The sequence below is a fragment of the Scyliorhinus canicula genome, chromosome 4, assembly GCF_902713615.1.
Source record: "Scyliorhinus canicula chromosome 4, sScyCan1.1, whole genome shotgun sequence".
NCBI lineage: Eukaryota > Metazoa > Chordata > Chondrichthyes > Carcharhiniformes > Scyliorhinidae > Scyliorhinus > Scyliorhinus canicula.
The window spans coordinates 131136275-131161898 of record NC_052149.1 but is presented as its reverse complement, the minus strand read 5'-3'; the positions used below and the strand labels follow the sequence as shown (position 1 = coordinate 131161898).

Below are 25624 nucleotides of genomic sequence, written 5' to 3'. Positions count from 1 at the left end.
TAGGAAGGATGTGGAAGCTTTGGAAAAGGTTCAGAGGAGATTTACTAGGATGTTGCCTGGTATGGAGGGAAGGTCTTACAAGGAAAGGCTCAGGGACTTGAAGTTGTTTTCGTTAGAGAGGAGAAGGCTGAGAGGTGACTTAATAGAGACATATAAGATAGTTAGAGGGTTAGATAGGGTGGACAGTGAGATTCTTTTTCCTCGGATGGTGATGACCAACACGAGGGGACATAGCTTTAAATTGAGGGGTGATAGATATAGGACAGATGTCAGAGGCAGTTTCTTTACTCAGAGAGTAGTAGGGGTGTGGAACGCCCTGCCTGCAACAGTAGTAGACTCGCCAACTTTAAGGGCATTTAAGTGGTCACTGGATAGACAGATGGATGAAAATGGAATAGTGTAGGTCAGATAGGCTTCAGATGGTTTCACAGGTCGGCGCAACATCGAGGGCCGAAGGGCCCGTACTGCGCTGTAGTGTTCTATGTTCTATGTTCTATCCAGCTCACTGCAAACACAGACACACCCAAGCTCTTTGCCTCAAAACTGGCTTTTCCTTTCAAACAGCTCACAGCAAACCAGCCAGGCACTTTTCAGCTGCTCTCTCTCAAACGGAAACCAAAACACTGCAAAATGGCTGAGCTAATGACCCAGCTCCACCCACTCTGACATCAGTTCAGTAATATGAGCTGCTGCATTTCTTAAAGGTACATTGCTTAAACATCCATTTCTTAAAGGTACTCTCACATGACATTCCTCAAATCTCTACCCCACTCCCATCTGTAGCCGTTTCCCTCTTCGCTCTCCCCTCTCTCTTCCTTCTGTCCTCCACTGTTATTGACTCTCCCTCTTTCCTTCTTTTCCTCACTCTACTCTTTGCCGCATGTTTTCCAAAGAGTGTCTGCCATTGTCAGATTGACCCTCCATGCCTCCTTTTCTATACCATGATGGCAGTGTTTTCTCATTTCAGATACTTGAGGTAACGCTGGATCCTGAGGGAAGACATGCCAGTCTGTTTTTATAGCATTCTGGTCTCAGTATTCACTCATTGAAAATCTGGGCCATGAAACAGTTTTTCAATTTTTTTTTATTATTCATGTACGGGATGTGGGGGTCTCTGGCTAGGCCAGTCTTTATTGCCCATCCCTAGTTGCCCTTCAGAAGGTGGTGGTGAGTTGCCTTCTTGAACTGTTGCAGTCCCTGAGGTGTAAGTCCACTCACAGGGAGGGAGTTCCAGGATTTTGTCCCAGCAACACATTTTCAAGTTGGGGTGGTGAGTGACTTGAAGGGGAACCTCTAGCTGGTGGGGTTCCCAGGTATCTGCTACTCTTTTCCTTCTAGATGATAGTGGTCGTGGATTTTGAAGGTGCTGTCTAAGGAACCTTGGTGAGTTCCTGCAGTGCATCTTGTAGATGGTGTACGCGGCTGCCACTGTTTGTCGGTGGTGGAGGAGGGAGTGAAAGTTTGTGGAAGGGGGAGCAATCAAGCGGCTCCTTTGTCCTGGACAGTGTCGAGCTTCTTGAGTGCTGTTGGAGAACAAAGTGAAGAGAGATGAGTGAGAGGGGAAGAGTTGGGTGGCTTTTACTGGGGAACGGGTTCCACAAACATTGAATCTCACTGGGAAACAGGATCCAGGGAAGTGGAGAGTATTCCATTACACTCCTGACATGTGCCTTGTGGATGGTGAACAGGCTTTGGGGGTCAGGAGGCGAGTTACTCACCGTAGGATTCCAAGCCTTTGACCTGCCCTGGTAGCCACAGTATTAATGTGGCTGGGTCCAGTTGAGTTTCTGATCAATGGTAACCCCCAGAGGTTGATTGTGTTTGTTTGGTGTAGCTGTGTAAGTGGGTGGGCTTGCAGAGGGAAATGGTAAGTGGATTGGGAGGCAGATTGCTTGAGTGTGTGGGTGGGTCAGGTCGGGAGGCATTGTCAGGCTAGGGGCTAGACTCATCATGTCAGTGAGAGCTGGGGTGGAATCTAAGGGGGAGTTTGCTGGGTACGAGGGAATCAGAGTGCAGTCAGGGCTTGGACGTTGTGGTTGGGTGGTGTGAGGTTGTCAATTTGACTTGGTGGAGAGTTGGAAGTTGAAGGGGGGTCAGAAGGCCAGTGTGACTCGGGGGCTCGGTTGTATGATTATTCAACTGTTAATTGAGGGTTTTTCTGTCTCAGTTTTCCTGTCAGCAATCAAAGTAAGTAAGTCGGAAATGACCAAAAGTTCCCAACTCTGAATTGGAAACTTCCTGGTGAGCCGCTGAGCGCAATGGAATTGCCCACAGAAATGTGAACTTCCTGGAACTTTGCACCGTGTCGCTGCAATGGGATTTTCGAGGGATCCCCCAGTACTTCTTGGGGGGAATGTTTAGTCTGAGATGAGGGGATCAGGGGCTTTCTCTTTCACTTCTCTCTTTCACCCCCCTCTTTTTACACTCCGCCTCTCACCCAACTCTTCCCCTCTCACTCATCTCTCTTCACTTTTTTCTCATCAACCACTGCCCATCTCCGACTCCTTTGGCCCTCACATGGAAGCTCTCTCCCTAGGACCTAGGCCTTCCATTCTGTCTCCTCAACTCTTGGTTTTCTCTGACTCTGCCTCATCTGTTTTTCAGAGTAATGAAGGGGGGATGGTCGTGCAACTTCCCAGCACTGTCACGTCTTTTAATCAGTCAGGCTTGAGGCCTGGTGAGGATTACACCGTGAACTTGGTCGCACTCAAAGAGAAGATGAGGAGCACACCAGCAACAACAACGGTGTCGACCCGTGAGTTAAAGCATTTTCACAAAACTAATATTCAGCAAGAGTGCAGGCTCAATTCAATGACTCTCACTGAGATACAGTTCCTGTCACACTGACTCACACTGGGGAACGGGTTCCACACACACTGAATCTCACTGGTGAACAGGTTCCTTAAACACTGAATCTCACTGGGGAACGGGTTCCACAAACACTGAATCTCACTGGGGGACGGGTTCCACAAACACTGATTCTCACTGGGGAACGGGTTCCACACACACTGACTCTCACTGGGGAACGGGTTCCACACACACTGAATCTCACTGGGGGACGGGTTGCATAAACACTGAATCTCACTGGGGAACGTGTTCCATAAACACTGAATCTCACTGGGGAACGTGTTCCATAAACACTGAATCTCACTGGGGAACGGGTTCCACAAAGTTTGATTCTCACTGGGGAACGGGTTCCACAAACACTGAATCTCACTGGGGAACGGGTTCCACAACACTGACTCTCACTGGTGAACAGGTTCCGTAAACACTGAATCTCACTGGGGAACGGGTTCCACACACACTGAATCTCACTGGGGAACGGGTTCCACAACACTGACTCTCACTGGTGAACAGGTTCCTTAAACACTGACTCTCACTGGGGAACGGGTTCCACACACACTGAATCTCACTGGGGAATGGTTTCCACAAACACTGCCTCACACCGGGGAACAGGTTCCACAAACACTGAATCTCACTGGGGAACGGGTTCCACAAACACTGACTCACACTGGGGAACAGGTTCCACACACACTGAATCTCACTGGGTGACGGGTTCCACAAACACTGAATCTCACTGGGGAACGGGTTGCATGAACACTGAATCTCACTGGGGAACGGGCTCCACAAACACTGACTCACACTGGGGAACAGGTTCCACACACACTGAATCTCACTGGGGTCAGGGTTCCACACACACTGAATCTCACTGGGGAACAGGTTCCACACACACTGAATCTCACTGGGGAACGGGTTCCACAAACACTGAATCTCACTGGGGAACGGGTTCCATAAACACTGAATCTCACTGGGGAACGGGTTCCACAAACACTAAATTTCACTGGGGAACGGGTTCCACAAACACTAGACCTCACTGGGGAACGGGTTCCACAAACACTGGACCTCACTGGGGAATGGTTTCCAGAAACACTGACTCACACTGGGGAATGGTTTCCACAAAAACTGAATCTCACTGGGGAACAGGTTCCACACACACTGAATCTCACTGGGGAACGGGTTCCACAAACTGACTCTCGCTGGGGTACGGGTTCCACACACACTGACTCTCACTGGGGAACGGGTTGCATAAACACTGGACCTCACTGGGGAATGGTTTCCACAAACACTGAATCTCACTGGGAAATGGGTTCCACAAATACTGAATCTCACTGGGAAACAGGTTCCACACACACTGACTCACACAGGGGAACGGGTTCCATAAACACTGAATCTCACTGCGGAATAGGTTCCACAAACACTGAATCTCACTGGGGAAAGGGTTCCATAAACACTGAATCTCACTGTGGAATAGGTTCCACAAACACTGAATCTCACTGGGGAACAGGTTCCACAAACACTGACTCACACTGGGGAACAGGTTCCACACACACTGAATCTCACTGGGGAACGGGTTCCACAAACACTGAATCGCACTGGGGAACAGGTTCCACAAACACTGACTCACTGGGGAACAGGTTGCATGAACACTGAATCTCACTGGGGAACGGGTTCCACAAACACTGAATCTCACTGGGGAACAGGTTCCACAAACACTGAATCACTGGGGAACAGGTTGCATGAACACTGAATCTCACTGGGGAACGGGTTCCACAAACACTGAATCTCACTGGGGAACGGGTTCCACAAACACTGAATCGCACTGGGGAACAGGTTCCACAAACACTGACTCACTGGGGAACAGGTTGCATGAACACTGAATCTCACTGGGGAACGGGTTCCACAAACACTGAATCTCACTGGGGAACGGGTTCCACAAACACTGAATCTCACTGGGGAACAGGTTCCACACACACTGAATCTCACTGGGGAACGGGCTCCACAAACACTGACTCACACTGGGAATGGGTTCCACACACACTGACTCTCACTGGAGAATGGGTTCCACACACACTGATTCTCACTGGGGGACGTGTTCCATAAATACTGAATCTCACTGGGGAATGGGTTCCACACACACTGATTCTCACTGGGGAACGTGTTCCATAAATACTGAATCTCACTGGGGAACGGGCTCCACAAACACTAAATTTCACCGGGGAACGTGTTCCATAAATACTGGACCTCACTGGGGAACGGGTTCCACAAACACTGAATCTCACTGGGGAACGGGTTCCACAAACAATGAATCGCACTGGGGAACAGGTTCCACAAACACTGACTCACTGGGAACAGGTTGCATGAACACTGAATCGCACTGGGGAACGGGTTCCACAAACACTGAATCTCACTGGGGAACGGGTTCCACAAACACTGAATCTCACTGGGAACAGGTTCCACACACACTGAATCTCACTGGGGAACGGGCTCCACAAACACTGACTCACACTGGGGAATGGGTTCCACACACACTGACTCTCACTGGAGAATGGGTTCCACACACACTGATTCTCACTGGGGGACGTTTTCCATAAATACTGAATCTCACTGGGGAATGGGTTCCACACACACTGATTCTCACTGGGGAACGTGTTCCATAAATACTGAATCTCACTGGGGAACGGGTTCCACAAACACTGACTCACACTGGGGAACAGGTTCCACACACACTGAATCTCACTGGGGAACGGGTTGCATGAACACTGAATCTCACTGGGGAACGGGTTCCACAACACTGACTCTCACTGGTGAACAGGTTCCTTAAACACTGCCTCACACCGGGGAACAGGTTCCACAAACACTGAATCTCACTGGGGAACGGGTTCCACAAACACTGACTCACACTGGGGAACAGGTTCCACACACACTGAATCTCACTGGGTGACGGGTTCCACAAACACTGAATCTCACTGGGGAACGGGTTGCATGAACACTGAATCTCACTGGGGAACGGGCTCCACAAACACTGACTCACACTGGGGAACAGGTTCCACACACACTGAATCTCACTGGGGTCAGGGTTCCACACACACTGAATCTCACTGGGGAACAGGTTCCACACACACTGAATCTCACTGGGGAACGGGTTCCACAAACACTGAATCTCACTGGGGAACGGGTTCCATAAACACTGAATCTCACTGGGGAACGGGTTCCACAAACACTAAATTTCACTGGGGAACGGGTTCCACAAACACTAGACCTCACTGGGGAACGGGTTCCACAAACACTGGACCTCACTGGGGAATGGTTTCCAGAAACACTGACTCACACTGGGGAATGGTTTCCACAAAAACTGAATCTCACTGGGGAACAGGTTCCACACACACTGAATCTCACTGGGGAACGGGTTCCACAAACTGACTCTCGCTGGGGTACGGGTTCCACACACACTGACTCTCACTGGGGAACGGGTTGCATAAACACTGGACCTCACTGGGGAATGGTTTCCACAAACACTGAATCTCACTGGGAAATGGGTTCCACAAATACTGAATCTCACTGGGGAACAGGTTCCACACACACTGACTCACACAGGGGAACGGGTTCCATAAACACTGAATCTCACTGCGGAATAGGTTCCACAAACACTGAATCTCACTGGGGAAAGGGTTCCATAAACACTGAATCTCACTGTGGAATAGGTTCCACAAACACTGAATCTCACTGGGGAACAGGTTCCACAAACACTGACTCACACTGGGGAACAGGTTCCACACACACTGAATCTCACTGGGGAACGGGTTCCACAAACACTGAATCGCACTGGGGAACAGGTTCCACAAACACTGACTCACTGGGGAACAGGTTGCATGAACACTGAATCTCACTGGGGAACGGGTTCCACAAACACTGAATCTCACTGGGGAACAGGTTCCACAAACACTGAATCACTGGGGAACAGGTTGCATGAACACTGAATCTCACTGGGGAACGGGTTCCACAAACACTGAATCTCACTGGGGAACGGGTTCCACAAACACTGAATCGCACTGGGGAACAGGTTCCACAAACACTGACTCACTGGGGAACAGGTTGCATGAACACTGAATCTCACTGGGGAACGGGTTCCACAAACACTGAATCTCACTGGGGAACGGGTTCCACAAACACTGAATCTCACTGGGGAACAGGTTCCACACACACTGAATCTCACTGGGGAACGGGCTCCACAAACACTGACTCACACTGGGGAATGGGTTCCACACACACTGACTCTCACTGGAGAATGGGTTCCACACACACTGATTCTCACTGGGGGACGTTTTCCATAAATACTGAATCTCACTGGGGAATGGGTTCCACACACACTGATTCTCACTGGGGAACGTGTTCCATAAATACTGAATCTCACTGGGGAACGGGCTCCACAAACACTAAATTTCACCGGGGAACGTGTTCCATAAATACTGGACCTCACTGGGGAACGGGTTCCACAAACACTGAATCTCACTGGGGAACGGGTTCCACAAACAATGAATCGCACTGGGGAACAGGTTCCACAAACACTGACTCACTGGGGAACAGGTTGCATGAACACTGAATCGCACTGGGGAACGGGTTCCACAAACACTGAATCTCACTGGGGAACGGGTTCCACAAACACTGAATCTCACTGGGGAACAGGTTCCACACACACTGAATCTCACTGGGGAACGGGCTCCACAAACACTGACTCACACTGGGGAATGGGTTCCACACACACTGACTCTCACTGGAGAATGGGTTCCACACACACTGATTCTCACTGGGGGACGTTTTCCATAAATACTGAATCTCACTGGGGAATGGGTTCCACACACACTGATTCTCACTGGGGAACGTGTTCCATAAATACTGAATCTCACTGGGGAACGGGCTCCACAAACACTAAATTTCACCGGGGAACGTGTTCCATAAATACTGGACCTCACTGGGGAACGGGTTCCACAAACACTGAATCTCACTGGGAAATGGGTTCCACAAACACTGAATCTCACTGGGGAATGGTTTCCAGAAACACTGAATCTCACTGGGAAATGGGTTCCACACACACTGACTCACTGGGGAACAGGTTCCACACACACTGAATCTCACTGGGGAACGGGCTCCACAAACTCTAAATTTCACTGGGGAACGGGTTCCACACACACTGATTCTCACTGGGGAACGGGTTGCATAAACACTGAATCTCACTGGGGAACGGGCTCCACAAACACTGAATCTCACTGGGGAATGGTTTCCACAAACACTGATTCGCACTGGGGAAAGGGTTCCATAAACACTGAATCTCACTGCGGAACGGGTTCCACAAACACTGACTCTCATTGGGGAACGGGTTCCACACACACTGACTCACACTGGGGAACAGGTTGCACAAACACTGAATCTCACAGCGGAATAGGTTCCACAAACACTGAATCTCACTGGGGAATGGTTTCCACAAACACTGAATCTCACTGGGGAACGGGTTCCACAAACACTGAATCTCACTGGGGAACGGGTTCCACAAAGCTTGATTCTCACTGGGGAATGGTTTCCACAAAGCTTGATTCTCACTGGGCAACAGGTTCCATAAACACTGAATCTCACTGGGGAATGGTTTCCACAAACACTGAATCTCACTGGGGAATGGTTTCCACAAACACTGAATCTCACTGGGGAATGGTTTCCACAAACACTGAATCTCACTGGGGAACGGGTTCCACAAACACTGAATCTCACTGGGGAACGGGTTCCACAAACACTGACTCTCACTGGGGAACGGGTTCCACAAACACTGGACCTCACTGGGGAATGGTTTCCAGAAACACTGACTCACACTGGGGAATGGTTTCCACAAAAACTGAATCTCACTGGGGAACAGGTTCCACACACACTGAATCTCACTGGGGAACGGGTTCCACAAACTGACTCTCGCTGGGGTACGGGTTCCACACACACTGACTCTCACTGGGGAACGGGTTGCATAAACACTGGACCTCACTCGGGAATGGTTTCCACAAACACTGAATCTCACTGGGAAATGGGTTCCACAAATACTGAATCTCACTGGGGAACAGGTTCCACACACACTGACTCACACAGGGGAACGGGTTCCATAAACACTGAATCTCACTGCGGAATAGGTTCCACAAACACTGAATCTCACTGGGGAAAGGGTTCCATAAACACTGAATCTCACTGTGGAATAGGTTCCACAAACACTGACTCTCACTGGGGAACGGGTTCCACAAACACTGAATCTCACTGGGGAACGGGTTCCACAAACACTGACTCACACTGGGGAACAGGTTCCACACACACTGAATCGCACTGGGGAACAGGTTCCACAAACACTGACTCACTGGGGAACAGGTTGCATGAACACTGAATCTCACTGGGGAACGGGTTCCACAAACACTGAATCTCACTGGGGAACAGGTTCCACACACACTGAATCTCACTGGGGAATGGTTTCCACAAACACTGCCTCACACCGGGGAACAGGTTCCACAAGCACTGAATCTCACTGGGGAACGGGTTCCACAAACACTGACTCACACTGGGGAACAGGTTCCACAAACACTGAATCTCACTGGGGTCAGGGTTCCACACACACTGAATCTCACTGGGGAACAGGTTCCACACACACTGAATCTCACTGGGGAACGGGTTCCACAAACACTGAATCTCACTGGGGAACGGGTTCCATAAACACTGAATCTCACTGGGGAACGGGTTCCACAAACACTAAATTTCACTGGGGAACGGGTTCCACAAACACTGGACCTCACTGGGGAACGGGTTCCACAAACACTGGACCTCACTGGGGAATGGTTTCCAGAAACACTGACTCACACTGGGGAATGGTTTCCACAACTGAATGGGAACGGGTTCCACAAACACTGACTCACTGGGGAAGGTTTTCACAAACTGACTCACTGGGACGGTCCACACAACTGAATCTCACTGGGGAGGGTTCACAACACTGACTCTCACTGGGGAAGGGTTCCACAAAACTCTCACTGGGGAATGGGTTCCACACACACTGAATCTTCCACAAACCTGATCACTGCGGTTCCACAAAACTGAATCTCCTGGGGAACGGTTCCACAAACACTGACTACACTGGGGAACGGGTTCCATAAACACTGAATCTCACTGGGAAAGGTTCCACAAACACTGAATCTCACTGGGGAATGGTTTCCACAAACACTGAATCTCACTGGGGAATGGTTTCCACAAACACTGAATCTCACTGGGGAACGGGTTCCACAAACACTGACTCTCACTGGGGAACGGGTTCCACAAACACTGGACCTCACTGGGGAATGGTTTCCAGAAACACTGACTCACACTGGGGAATGGTTTCCACAAAAACTGAATCTCACTGGGGAACAGGTTCCACACACCCTGAATCTCACTGGGGAACGGGTTCCACAAACTGACTCTCGCTGGGGTACGGGTTCCACACACACTGACTCTCACTGGGGAACGGGTTCCATAAACACTGAATCTCACTGCGGAATAGGTTCCACAAACACTGAATCTCACTGGGGAAAGGGTTCCATAAACACTGAATCTCACTGTGGAATAGGTTCCACAAACACTGACTCTCACTGGGGAACGGGTTCCACAAACACTGAATCTCACTGGGGAACGGGTTCCACAAACACTGACTCACACTGGGGAACAGGTTCCACACACACTGAATCTCACTGGGGAACTGGTTCCACAAACACTGAATCGCACTGGGGAACAGGTTCCACAAACACTGACTCACTGGGGAACAGGTTGCATGAACACTGAATCTCACTGGGGAACGGGTTCCACAAACACTGAATCTCACTGGGTAACAGGTTCCACAAACACTGAATCACTGGGGAACAGGTTGCATGAACACTGAATCTCACTGGGGAACGGGTTCCACAAACACTGAATCTCACTGGGGAACGGGTTCCACAAACACTGAATCGCACTGGGGAACAGGTTCCACAAACACTGACTCACTGGGGAACAGGTTGCATGAACACTGAATCTCACTGGGGAACGGGTTCCACAAACACTGAATCTCACTGGGGAACGGGTTCCACAAACACTGAATCTCACTGGGGAACAGGTTCCACACACACTGAATCTCACTGGGGAACGGGTTGCACAAACACTGAATCTCACTGGGGAACGGGTTCCACAAACACTGAATCTCACTGGGGAACGGGCTCCACAAACACTGACTCACACTGGGGAATGGGTTCCACACACACTGACTCTCACTGGAGAATGGGTTCCACACACACTGATTCTCACTGGGGGACGTGTTCCATAAATACTGAATCTCACTGGGGAATGGGTTCCACACACACTGATTCTCACTGGGGAACGTGTTCCATAAATACTGAATCTCACTGGGGAACGGGCTCCACAAACACTAAATTTCACTGGGGAACGTGTTCCATAAATACTGGACCTCACTGGGGAACGGGTTCCACAAACACTGAATCTCACTGGGAAATGGGTTCCACAAACACTGAATCTCACTGGGGAATGGTTTCCAGAAACACTGAATCTCACTGGGAAATGGGTTCCACACACACTGACTCACTGGGGAACAGGTTCCACACACACTGAATCTCACTGGGGAACGGGCTCCACAAACTCTAAATTTCACTGGGGAACGGGTTCCACACACACTGATTCTCACTGGGGAACGGGTTGCATAAACACTGAATCTCACTGGGGAACGGGCTCCACAAACACTGAATCTCACTGGGGAATGGTTTCCACAAACACTGATTCTCACTGGGGAAAGGGTTCCATAAACACTGAATCTCACTGCGGAACGGGTTCCACAAACACTGACTCTCATTGGGGAACGGGTTCCACACACACTGACTCACACTGGGGAACAGGTTGCACAAACACTGAATCTCACAGCGGAATAGGTTCCACAAACACTGAATCTCACTGGGGAATGGTTTCCACAAACACTGAATCTCACTGGGGAACGGGTTCCACAAACACTGAATCTCACTGGGGAACGGGTTCCACAAAGCTTGATTCTCACTGGGGAATGGTTTCCACAAAGCTTGATTCTCACTGGGCAACAGGTTCCATAAACACTGAATCTCACTGGGGAATGGTTTCCACAAACACTGAATCTCACTGGGGAATGGTTTCCACAAACACTGAATCTCACTGGGGAATGGTTTCCACAAACACTGAATCTCACTGGGGAACGGGTTCCACAAACACTGACTCTCACTGGGGAACGGGTTCCACAAACACTGACTCTCACTGGGGAACGGGTTCCACAAACACTGGACCTCACTGGGGAATGGTTTCCAGAAACACTGACTCACACTGGGGAATGGTTTCCACAAAAACTGAATCTCACTGGGGAACAGGTTCCACACACCCTGAATCTCACTGGGGAACGGGTTCCACAAACTGACTCTGGCTGGGGTACGGGTTCCACACACACTGACTCTCACTGGGGAACGGGTTGCATAAACACTGGACCTCACTCGGGAATGGTTTCCACAAACACTGAATCTCACTGGGAAATGGGTTCCACAAATACTGAATCTCACTGGGGAACAGGTTCCACACACACTGACTCACACAGGGGAACGGGTTCCATAAACACTGAATCTCACTGCGGAATAGGTTCCACAAATACTGAATCTCACTGGGGAAAGGGTTCCATAAACACTGAATCTCACTGTGGAATAGGTTCCACAAACACTGACTCTCACTGGGGAACGGGTTCCACAAACACTGAATCTCACTGGGGAATGGGTTCCACAAACACTGACTCACACTGGGGAACAGGTTCCACACACACTGAATCTCACTGGGGAACTGGTTCCACAAACACTGAATCGCACTGGGGAACAGGTTCCACAAACACTGACTCACTGGGGAACAGGTTGCATGAACACTGAATCTCACTGGGGAACGGGTTCCACAAACACTGAATCTCACTGGGGAACAGGTTCCACAAACACTGAATCACTGGGGAACAGGTTGCATGAACACTGAATCTCACTGGGGAACGGGTTCCACAAACACTGAATCTCACTGGGGAACGGGTTCCACAAACACTGAATCGCACTGGGGAACAGGTTCCACAAACACTGACTCACTGGGGAACAGGTTGCATGAACACTGAATCTCACTGGGGAACGGGTTCCACAAACACTGAATCTCACTGGGGAACGGGTTCCACAAACACTGAATCTCACTGGGGAACAGGTTCCACACACACTGAATCTCACTGGGGAACGGGTTGCACAAACACTGAATCTCACTGGGGAACGGGTTCCACAAACACTGAATCTCACTGGGGAACGGGCTCCACAAACACTGACTCACACTGGGGAATGGGTTCCACACACACTGACTCTCACTGGAGAATGGGTTCCACACACACTGATTCTCACTGGGGAACGTGTTCCATAAATACTGAATCTCACTGGGGAATGGGTTCCACACACACTGATTCTCACTGGGGAACGTGTTCCATAAATACTGAATCTCACTTGGGAACGGGCTCCACAAACACTAAATTTCACTGGGGAACGTGTTCCATAAATACTGGACCTCACTGGGGAACGGGTTCCACAAACACTGAATCTCACTGGGAAATGGGTTCCACAAACACTGAATCTCACTGGGGAATGGTTTCCAGAAACACTGAATCTCACTGGGAAATGGGTTCCACACACACTGACTCACTGGGGAACAGGTTCCACACACACTGAATCTCACTGGGGAACGGGCTCCACAAACTCTAATTTCACTGGGGAACTGGGTTCCACACACACTGATTCTCACTGGGGAACGGGTTGCATAAACACTGAATCTCACTGGGGAACGGGCTCCACAAACACTGAATCTCACTGGGGAATGGTTTCCACAAACACTGATTCTCACTGGGGAAAGGGTTCCATAAACACTGAATCTCACTGCGGAACGGGTTCCACAAACACTGACTCTCATTGGGGAACGGGTTCCACACACACTGACTCACACTGGGGAACAGGTTGCACAAACACTGAATCTCACAGCGGAATAGGTTCCACAAACACTGAATCTCACTGGGGAATGGTTTCCACAAACACTGAATCTCACTGGGGAACGGGTTCCACAAACACTGAATCTCACTGGGGAACGGGTTCCACAAAGCTTGATTCTCACTGGGGAATGGTTTCCACAAAGCTTGATTCTCACTGGGCAACAGGTTCCATAAACACTGAATCTCACTGGGGAATGGTTTCCACAAACACTGAATCTCACTGGGGAATGGTTTCCACAAACACTGAATCTCACTGGGGAATGGTTTCCACAAACACTGAATCTCACTGGGGAACGGGTTCCACAAACACTGAATCTCACTGGGGAACGGGTTCCACAAACACTGACTCTCACTGGGGAACGGGTTCCACAAACACTGAATCTCACTGGGGAATGGGTTCCACACACATTGATTCTCACTGGGGAATGAGTTCCACAAACATTGATTCTCACTGGGGAATGGGTTCCACAAACACTGAACCTCACTGGGGAATGGTTTCCACAAACACTGAACCTCACTGGGGAACGGGTTCCACAAACACTGAATCTCACTGGGGAACGGGTTCCACAAAGCTTGATTCTCACTGGGGAATGGGTTCCACACACATTGATTCTCACTGGGGAACGGGTTGCATAAACACTGGACCTCACTCGGGAATGGTTTCCACAAACACTGAATCTCACTGGGAAATGGGTTCCACAAATACTGAATCTCACTGGGGAACAGGTTCCACACACACTGACTCACACAGGGGAACGGGTTCCATAAACACTGAATCTCACTGCGGAATAGGTTCCACAAATACTGAATCTCACTGGGGAAAGGGTTCCATAAACACTGAATCTCACTGTGGAATAGGTTCCACAAACACTGACTCTCACTGGGGAACGGGTTCCACAAACACTGAATCTCACTGGGGAATGGGTTCCACAAACACTGACTCACACTGGGGAACAGGTTCCACACACACTGAATCTCACTGGGGAACTGGTTCCACAAACACTGAATCGCACTGGGGAACAGGTTCCACAAACACTGACTCACTGGGGAACAGGTTGCATGAACACTGAATCTCACTGGGGAACGGGTTCCACAAACACTGAATCTCACTGGGGAACAGGTTCCACAAACACTGAATCACTGGGGAACAGGTTGCATGAACACTGAATCTCACTGGGGAACGGGTTCCACAAACACTGAATCTCACTGGGGAACGGGTTCCACAAACACTGAATCGCACTGGGGAACAGGTTCCACAAACACTGACTCACTGGGGAACAGGTTGCATGAACACTGAATCTCACTGGGGAACGGGTTCCACAAACACTGAATCTCACTGGGGAACGGGTTCCACAAACACTGAATCTCACTGGGGAACAGGTTCCACACACACTGAATCTCACTGGGGAACGGGTTGCACAAACACTGAATCTCACTGGGGAACGGGTTCCACAAACACTGAATCTCACTGGGGAACGGGCTCCACAAACACTGACTCACACTGGGGAATGGGTTCCACACACACTGACTCTCACTGGAGAATGGGTTCCACACACACTGATTCTCACTGGGGAACGTGTTCCATAAATACTGAATCTCACTGGGGAATGGGTTCCACACACACTGATTCTCACTGGGGAACGTGTTCCATAAATACTGAATCTCACTGGGAACGGGCTCCACAAACACTAAATTTCACTGGGGAACGTGTTCCATAAATACTGGACCTCACTGGGGAACGGGTTCCACAAACACTGAATCTCACTGGGAAATGGGTTCCACAAACACTGAATCTCACTGGGGAATGGTTTCCAGAAACACTGAATCTCACTGGGAAATGGGTTCCACACACACTGACTCACTGGGGAACAGGTTCCACACACACTGAATCTCACTGGGGAACGGGCTCCACAAACTCTTAATTTCACTGGGGAATGGGTTCCACACACACTGATTCTCACTGGGGAACCGGTTGCATAAACACTGAATCTCATTGGGGAACGGGCTCCACAAACACTGAATCTCACTGGGGAATGGTTTCCACAAACACTGATTCTCACTGGGGAAAGGGTTCCATAAACACTGAATCTCACTGCGGAACGGGTTCCACAAACACTGACTCTCATTGGGGAACGGGTTCCACACACACTGACTCACACTGGGGAACAGGTTGCACAAACACTGAATCTCACAGCGGAATAGGTTCCACAAACACTGAATCTCACTGGGGAATGGTTTCCACAAACACTGAATCTCACTGGGGAACGGGTTCCACAAACACTGAATCTCACTGGGGAACGGGTTCCACAAAGCTTGATTCTCACTGGGGAATGGTTTCCACAAAGCTTGATTCTCACTGGGCAACAGGTTCCATAAACACTGAATCTCACTGGGGAATGGTTTCCACAAACACTGAATCTCACTGGGGAATGGTTTCCACAAACACTGAATCTCACTGGGGAATGGTTTCCACAAACACTGAATCTCACTGGGGAACGGGTTCCACAAACACTGAATCTCACTGGGGAACGGGTTCCACAAACACTGACTCTCACTGGGGAACGGGTTCCACAAACACTGAATCTCACTGGGGAATGGGTTCCACACACATTGATTCTCACTGGGGAATGAGTTCCACAAACATTGATTCTCACTGGGGAATGGGTTCCACAAACACTGAACCTCACTGGGGAATGGTTTCCACAAACACTGAACCTCACTGGGGAACGGGTTCCACAAACACTGAATCTCACTGGGGAACGGGTTCCACAAAGCTTGATTCTCACTGGGGAATGGGTTCCACACACATTGATTCTCACTGGGGAATGGGTTCCACAAACACTGAATCTCACTGGGGTACGGGTTCCCAACACGCACTGACTGTCAGTGGGTTACAGTTCCACGCATACAGAATCACTGGGTTACAGCTCCACAAAGACAGACTCTGACTGTGGTATGTGTTCTGTACTCACTGACTCTCACTCGGCTGCAGTTCCAGACACCCTGGCTCCGACAGGAGTACCGTTCTCTCCCATTGACTCTCACTGCGGTACGTATCCACGCACACTAACTCACAGCGCAAACCCTTCCACATCCACTGTTTCTGACTGGGGACAGTTCCAGCAACATTGGCTTTCACTGTGGTACAGTTAGACTCATTGGTGAAACTACAGGTTACTCTCACGAGTGAAAGTTTCCAAACACACTGACTCTCACTGGGGTCCGGTTCCACACACACTGACTCTCACTGGGGTCTGGTTCCACACACACTGACTCTCACTGGGTCAGGGTTCCACACACACTGACTCTCACTGGGGTCAGGGTTCCACACAACTGACTCTCACTGGGGAACAGTTCCACACACGCTGACTCTCACTGGGGATGGGGTCCCACACACACTGACTCTCACTGGGGTACAGGTTCCACACACACTGACTCTCACTGGGGTCAGGGTTCCACACACACTGACTCTCACTGGGGATCGGGTCCCACACACACTGACTCTCACTGGGGAACAGTTCCACACACACTGACTCTCACTGGGGATGGGGTCCCACACACACTGACTCTCACTGGGGTCCGGTTCCACACACACTGACTCTCACTGGGGTCTGGTTCCACACACACTGACTCTCACTGGGTCAGGGTTCCACACACACTGACTCTCACTGGGGTCAGGGTTCCACACAACTGACTCTCACTGGGGAACAGTTCCACACACGCTGACTCTCACTGGGGATGGGGTCCCACACACACTGACTCTCACTGGGGTACAGGTTCCACACACACTGACTCTCACTGGGGTCAGGGTTCCACACACACTGACTCTCACTGGGGATCGGGTCCCACACACACTGACTCTCACTGGGGAACAGTTCCACACACACTGACTCTCACTGGGGATGGGGTCCCACACACACTGACTCTCACTGGGGTCCGGTTCCACACACACTGACTCTCACTGGGGTACAGTTCCACACACACTGACTCTCACTGGGGATGGGGTCCCACACACACTGACTCTCACTGGGGAACGGTTCCACACACACTGACTCTCACTGGGGATCGGGTCCCACACACACTGACTCACTGGGGAACGGGTCCCACACACACTGACTCTCACTGGGGATCGGGTCCCACACACACTGACTCTCACTGGGGATCGGGTCCCACACACGCTGACTCTCACTGGGGTACAGTTCCACTCACACTGACTCTCACTGGGGAACGGGTCCCACACACGCTGACTCTCACTGGGGTACAGTTCCACACACACTGACTCTCACTGGGGAACGGGTCCCACACACACTGACTCTCACTGGGGTACAGTTCCACTCACACTGACTCTCACTGGGGAACGGGTCCCACACACGCTGACTCTCACTGGGGTACAGTTCCACACACACTGACTCTCACTGGGGAACGGGTCCCACACACACTGACTCTCACTGGGGTACAGTTCCACACACACTGACTCTCACTGGGGAACGGTTCCACACACACTGACTCTCACTGGGGAATGGGTTCCACACACACTGACTCTCACTGGGGTACAGTTCCACACACACTGACTTTCACCAGGGAACAGTTCCACACACACTGACTCTCACTGGGATACAGTTCCACACACACTGACTCTCAGTGAGGTACGGGTCCCACACACACTGACTCTCACTGGGGTCAGGGTTCCACACACACTGATTCTCACTGGGGTACAGTTCCACACACACTGACTCTCACTGGGGTACAGTTCCACACACACTGACTCTCACTGGGATACGGGTTCCACACACACTGACTCACTGGGGAACGGGTCCCACACACACTGACTCTCACTGGGGTCCAGTTCCACACACACTGACTCTCACTGGGGAACAATTCAACACACACTGACTCTCACTGGGCTACGGGTTCCACACACACTGACTCTCACTGGGGAACGGGTCCCACACACACTGACTTTCACTGGGGTACAGTTCCACACACACTGACTCTCACTGGGACCAGTTCCCCACACACTGACTCTCACTGGGAACAGTTCCACACACACAGACTTTCAATGGGGTACAGATTCCACACACACTGACACTCACTGGGGAATGGGTCCCACACACACTGACTCTCACTGGGGTACGGGTTCCACACACACTGACTCTCACTGGAGTACAGTTCCACACACACTGACTCTCACTGGGGTACAGGTTCGACACACACTGACTCTCGCTGGGAACAGTTCCACACACACTGACTCTCACTGGGAACAGTTCCACACACACTGACTCTCACTGTGGTACAGTTCCACACACACTGACTCTCACTGCGGTACAGTTCAACACACACTGATTCTCACTGTGGTATACTTCAACACACACTGATTCTCACTGGGAACAGTTCAACACACACTGATTCTCACTGGGATACAGTTCCACACACACTGACTCTCATTGTGGTACAGTTCCACACATACTGACTCTCACTGTGGTATTCTTCAACACACACTGACTCTCACTGGGGAACAGTTCCACACACACTGACTCTCACTGGAGTACAGTTCCACACACAGACTTTCAATGGGGTACAGGTTCCACACACACTGACTCTCACTGGGGTACAGGTTCCACACACACTGACTCTCGCTGGGAACAGTTCCACACACACTGACTCTCACTGTGGTACAGTTCCACACACACTGACTCTCATTGTGGTACAGTTCCACACATACTGACTCTCACTGTGGTATTCTTCAACACACACTGACTCTCACTGGGGAACAGTTCCACACACACTGACTCTCACTGGAGTACAGTTCCACACACAGACTTTCAATGGGGTACAGGTTCCACACACACACTGACTCTCACTGGGGTACAGGTTCCACACACACTGACTCTCGCCGGGAACAGTTCCACACACACTGACTCTCACTGGGGTACAGTTCCACACACACTGATTCTCACTGGGGAACAGTTCCACACACACTGACTCTCACTGGAGTACAGTTCCACACACAGACTTTCAATGGGGTACAGGTTCCACACACACACTGACTCTCACTGGGGTACAGGTTCCACACACACTGACTCTCGCCGGGAACAGTTCCACACACACTGACTCTCACTGGGGTACAGTTCCACACACACTGATTCTCACTGGGATACAGTTCCACACACACTGACTCTCGCTTGGGAACATTTCCACACACACACTGACTCTCACTGGGGTACACTGTTTCCAGACACACTGACTCTCACGGGCTTAAAGGTCCCATACACACTGAACTGACCCTCCATTGGGGTATGGATTCCACACACACACTGATGCTCACTGGGCCGAAGGTTCCACTTGCACTGACTCTCGCTGGGGTATGGTTTCCACACACACTGACTCTCACTAGGGGACAGGTTCTACGCAGATTATCCCAGCTGGCGTATAGTTTCACACAGACTGTCTCTCACTGGGGTACATTTCCACACAAACTGACTCTTATGTGGTCCATTTGCATACACTCTGACTCTCACTGGGGTGCAGTTGCACACACACTGGCATTTGCAATCACAATTATTAAAAAATAATTGGAAACCAATAAACCTCTAATAATCTAATAAACCCCTGAATTCAAACACACCATCACTGATATTGCTAACAAAACCAAAATCTATTTCGATGTATAAACAAATGTTATTCTTCAAGCACCTATTATGTCTGTAAATAACAAGAATTAAAGTCTCCTAAACGTGTCAATCATTATTGGATCAAAAGATCACCTGCTGAACCAAAACTACCATGGATTTTGAAACCCAATCGAGCATTGATAATGACAACAGCTGTCAGACAAAAGCTACATTACCTGAAACTGACCCATCAGATGGTGACCCAATTCCATTTCAAAGTAGATTGTCTGTCAATCAACGGTGGTGTTGAGATGTTTTACAATGTTCAAAGCAGTTCTAGCAGTTGATTTGAATCACCACCCAAATCATGACGGCCTCGACTGATAGCACATTTAGTTTTATATTTCTTACTACATGGTCAGTTGGAAAACATGGTAATGGATGTCAACAATGACACAATAATGATCAAAGTAAGGGTCGATTTACAGGACTTGGCATTAAACTGGAAAATGAAATATTTAGAAGGCTATAGAGAAAGAACAAGTGATACTTTTTTGATAGTTCTTAGTTCTGGAAGTGACTTGATGGGTTGTAAGCTGTTCAATTCTTTGTTTCATGGAGTTTGCTGATGTCCTATCACAAAATGACATATTTCATGATAACTTGATCAATTCAGCACAATCACATTGACGTGTCACGGTTTAGTTACTGGACTAATAAACCAGTACTCGTCCAAGCCTCACCCTGATTTGTGTGCGAATTTGATTTGAGTTTTAATAAGAATCTGACAACAGGAAAAGTGCTGATGAAAGCTGTAGATTGTCATAAAAACCCAGCTGGTTCAAGAGTGGGGAAGGAATCTTGCTGTCCGTACGTGATCCCAGTCCCACACTAACATGGTTGTCTCGTATCTGAATCTGAAGTCATCACTTAGTTGTATTCAGCATTATCTTGGGGAAACTGAGAACATGCAATGAATACTGACCTTGCTGAGAATGAATTGAGAAAACAAGGCAATTTTTTTGTCTGGAGTGAGTTGCAGACTAAGTCTGTTCCATTTGTCTGTTCCATAAAGTCTGTTATTACCATGGGCAGCACGGTGGCATAGTGGTTAGCACTGCTGTCTCACAGCGCCAGGGTTCAATTCTGACCTCGGGTGACTGCATGGTGTTTGCACATCATCCATGTGCTGGGTCTTCAATTTCATCCCACAGTCCAAAGATGTGCAGGTTAGATGGATTGTCCATAATAAATTGCCTCTTAGTATCCAAAGGCTCGAACCATAGAATAGATTCTGTACAATGCAGAAAGAGGCCATTTCATGGCAGCACGGTGGGTTAGCCCTGCTGCCTCACGGCGCCAAGGTCCCAGGTCATTTCTAAAAATGACAAACAGCAGTGGCCCCAAAACAGATCCTTGCGGTACACCACTAGTAACTGAAATCCAGGATGAACATTTGCCATCAACCACCACCCTCTGTCTTCTTTCAGCTAGCCAATTACTGATCCAAACCGCTAAATCACCTTCAATCCCATACTTCCGTATTTTCTGCAATAGACTACCGTGTGGAACCTTATCAAATGCCTTACTGAAATCCATATACACCACATCACCAATTTACCCTCATCCACCTGTTTGGTCACCTTCTCAAAAAAACTCAATAAGGTTTGTGAGGCATGACCTACCCTTCACAAAACCATGCTGAGTATCGCTAATCAACTTGTTCTTTTCAACCTTTATAAACCCTATCTCTTATAAACTTTTCCAACATTTTACCCACAACCGAAGTAAGGCTCACAGGTCTATAATTACCAGGGTTGTCTCTACTCCCCTTCTTGAACAAGGGGACAACAAGAAGACTCCAGTCTTCCGGCACTATTCCTGTCGACAAAGACGACATAAAGATCAAGGACAAAGGCTCTGCAATCTCCTCCCTGGCTTCCCAGAGAATCCTAGGATAAATCCCATCTGGCCCAGGGGACTTATCTATTTTTACACTTTCCAAAATTGCTAACACCTCCTCCTTGTGAACCTCAATCCCATCTAGCCTGGTCGACTGTACCTGAGTATTCTCCTCGACAACATTGTCTTTCTCCAGTGTAAACACTGACGGAAAATATCCATTTAACGCTTCCCCTATCTCCTCTGATTCCAAACACAACTTTACACTACTATCCTTGATTGGCCCTAATCTTACTCTAGTCATTCTTTTGTTCTGATATACCTATAGAAAGCCTTAGGGTTTTCCTTGATCCTATCCGCCAACGACTTTTCGTGTCCTCTTCTTGCTCTTCTTAACTCTCCCTTTAGGTCCTTCCTGGCTAACTTGTAACTCTCAAGTGTCCTAACTGAGCCTTCATGTCTCATCCTAACATAAGCCTTCTTCTTCCTCTTGACAAGTGCTTCAACTTCCTTAGTAAACCACGGTTCCCTTGCTCGACAACTTCCTCCCTGCCTGACAGGTACATACTTATCAAGGACATGCAGTAGCTGTTCCTTGAAAAAGCTCCACATTTCGATTGTACCCATCCCCTGCAGTTTCCTTCCCCATCCTATACATCCTAAATCTTGCCGAATAGCATCATAATTGCCTTTCCCCCAGCTATAATTCCTGCCTTGCGGTATATACCTATCCCTGCCCATCGCTAAAGTAAACATAACCGAATTGTGATCACTATCACCAAAGTGCTCACCTACCTCCAAATCTAACACCTGGCCGGGTTCATTACCCAGTACCAAATCCAATGTGGCATCGCCCCTTGTGGCCTATCTACATACTGTGTCAGAAAACCCTCCTGCACACACTGCACAAAAACTGACCCATCTATAGTACTCGAACTATAGTATTTCCAGTCAATATTTGGAAAGTTAAAGTCTCCCATAACAACTACCCTGTTACTCTCGCTCCTGTCGAGAATCATCTTTGCAATCCTTTCCTCTACATCTCTGGAACTATTCGGAAGTCTATAGACAACTCCCAACAGGGTGACCTCTCCTCTCCTGTTCCTAACCTCGGCCCGTACTACCTCAGTAGACGAGTCCTCAAACGTCCTTTCTGCCGCCGTAATACTTTCCTTGATTAACAATGCCACACCCCCCCCCCCCCCCCCCTCTTTTACCATCTTCTCTGTTCTTCCAGAAACATCTAAATCCTGGAACCTGCAACAACCATTCCTGTCCCTGCTCTACCCATGTCTCCAAAATAGCCACAACATCGAGATCCCAGGTACCAACCCATGCTGCAAGCTCACCCACCTTATTCCGGATGCTCCTGGCGTTGAAGTAGACACACTTCAAACCAGGATCTTGTTTGCCGGTGCCCTCTTTTGAACTTTTAACCCTATCCCTGACCTCACTACAACATCCTGTACACTGGGACTACAATTTAGGTTCCCACCCCCCTGCTGAATTAGTTTAAACCCCCCCGAAGAGCACTAGCAAATCTCCCCCCCAGGATATTGGTACCCCTCTGGTTCAGGTGAAGACCATCCTGTTTGTAGAGGTCCCACCTACCCCAGAATGAGCCCCAATTATCCAGAAACCAAAACCCTCCCTCCTGCACCATCCCTGTAGCCACGTGTTCAACTCCTCTCTCTCCTTATTTCTCACTTCGCTAGCACGTGGCACAGGTAACAACCCAGAGATGATAACTCTGTTTGTTCTAGCTTTCAGCTTCCACCCTCGCTCCCTGAATTTCTGTCTCAAATCCCCATCTCTCTTCCTACCTATGTCGTTGGTACCTATGTGGACCACGACTTGGGGCTGCTCCCCCTCCCCCTTAAGGACCCCAAAAACACAATCAGAGACATCACGAACCCTGGCACCTGGGAGGCAACACACCAACCGTGAGTCTCTTTCGTTCCCACAGAGCCTCCTGTCTGTTCCTCTAACTATGGAGTCCCCAATGACAAGTGCTCTGTTCCTCTTCTCCCTTCCCTTCTGAGCAACAGGGACAGACTCTGTGCCAGAGACCTGTGCCCCATTGCTTACCCCTGGTAAGTCCCCCCCCAACAGTATCCAAAACGGTATACTTGTTATTGAGGGGAACGACCACAGGGGATCCCTGCACTGCCTGCCAGTTCCCTCTCGTTCCCCTGACGGTAACCCATCTACCTTCTTCTTTTGCCTGAGGTGTGACTACCTCCCTATAACTCCTCTCAATAACCCCCTCCGCCTCCCAAATGATCCGAAGTTCCTCCAGCTCCAGGTCCCTAACGCGGTTCTCGAGCAGCTGGAGTTGGGTGCACTTCCCGCAGATGTAGTCAGCAGGGACACGCGAGGTGACCCTTTCCTCCCACATTCTGCAGGAGGAACATAAGCTGTCACTCGAGAACAGCCCCTTCACAAACCACCTTCAACTTACACTGACCGCACTGCACGTATGCAAATCTCCCCGGAACAGCCAATCAGAAGCACTGCTCTGCTGCCCTCTGCTCTACAGGCAGCAAATATCAATAACAAAGGATGTATTGAGAATGTATCGTACAAAATATAGTGCAAACTGCGAGTTAAGGTATTTTGTTGCAAATACCCAGAGACATATGTTCAGGCTTGGGGGGTCTGTTTCCTTTAGAAGTCAGGTACCCGACTTCTCGTTCTAATATTTGTGTGTGTCTCCCTGGTATTGGAGCATTCCAGGGCCTGCTTGCGGTCCCCCAGGGGGGCCCTTCCTGTTGTTGCTTCCTGGGCTGTCCTCCCGTTTCCTTGGCTGTCCTCCCCGACTCTGCCCTTTTGGTCCCTCCGCCCTATTTCTCCTGTGTTCTGGGTTATGTCTCCTCCTCCACATACTTAAATCCCATCCCCCCACAACCTCCCTTCCCACTCCTTCTTTGTCAATTTTAATCTCCCCCCATTCCCTTATTGGTTGCTGGTTACAAACAGGTCCTCAAACAAGTTGGTAAATTACTTCCATGTTTTGTGGAAGCCGCCTTCCGATCCGCTGATGGCAAATTTTATTTTTTCCATTTTGAGGAATTCGGCTATGTCGAACGGCCAGTCCCTGGCCTTAGGTGACGCTGCTGATCTTCAGCTGTGCAGGATTCTCCAGGCGGGAGACTAGGGAGGCAAAGATTAGGGC

General features: G+C 49.6%; 1 protein-coding gene across 1 annotated transcript in view; it reads left to right on the top strand.

The window, feature by feature from the left end:
• Nucleotides 1-25624, top strand: part of tnr (tenascin R (restrictin, janusin)) — a 390478-nt gene that overhangs the window by 141709 nt on the left and 223145 nt on the right. Inside the window, 1 exon segment of the mRNA XM_038795191.1 lies at nt 2605-2755. Within this exon segment, the coding sequence (XP_038651119.1) occupies nt 2605-2755 (151 nt within the window).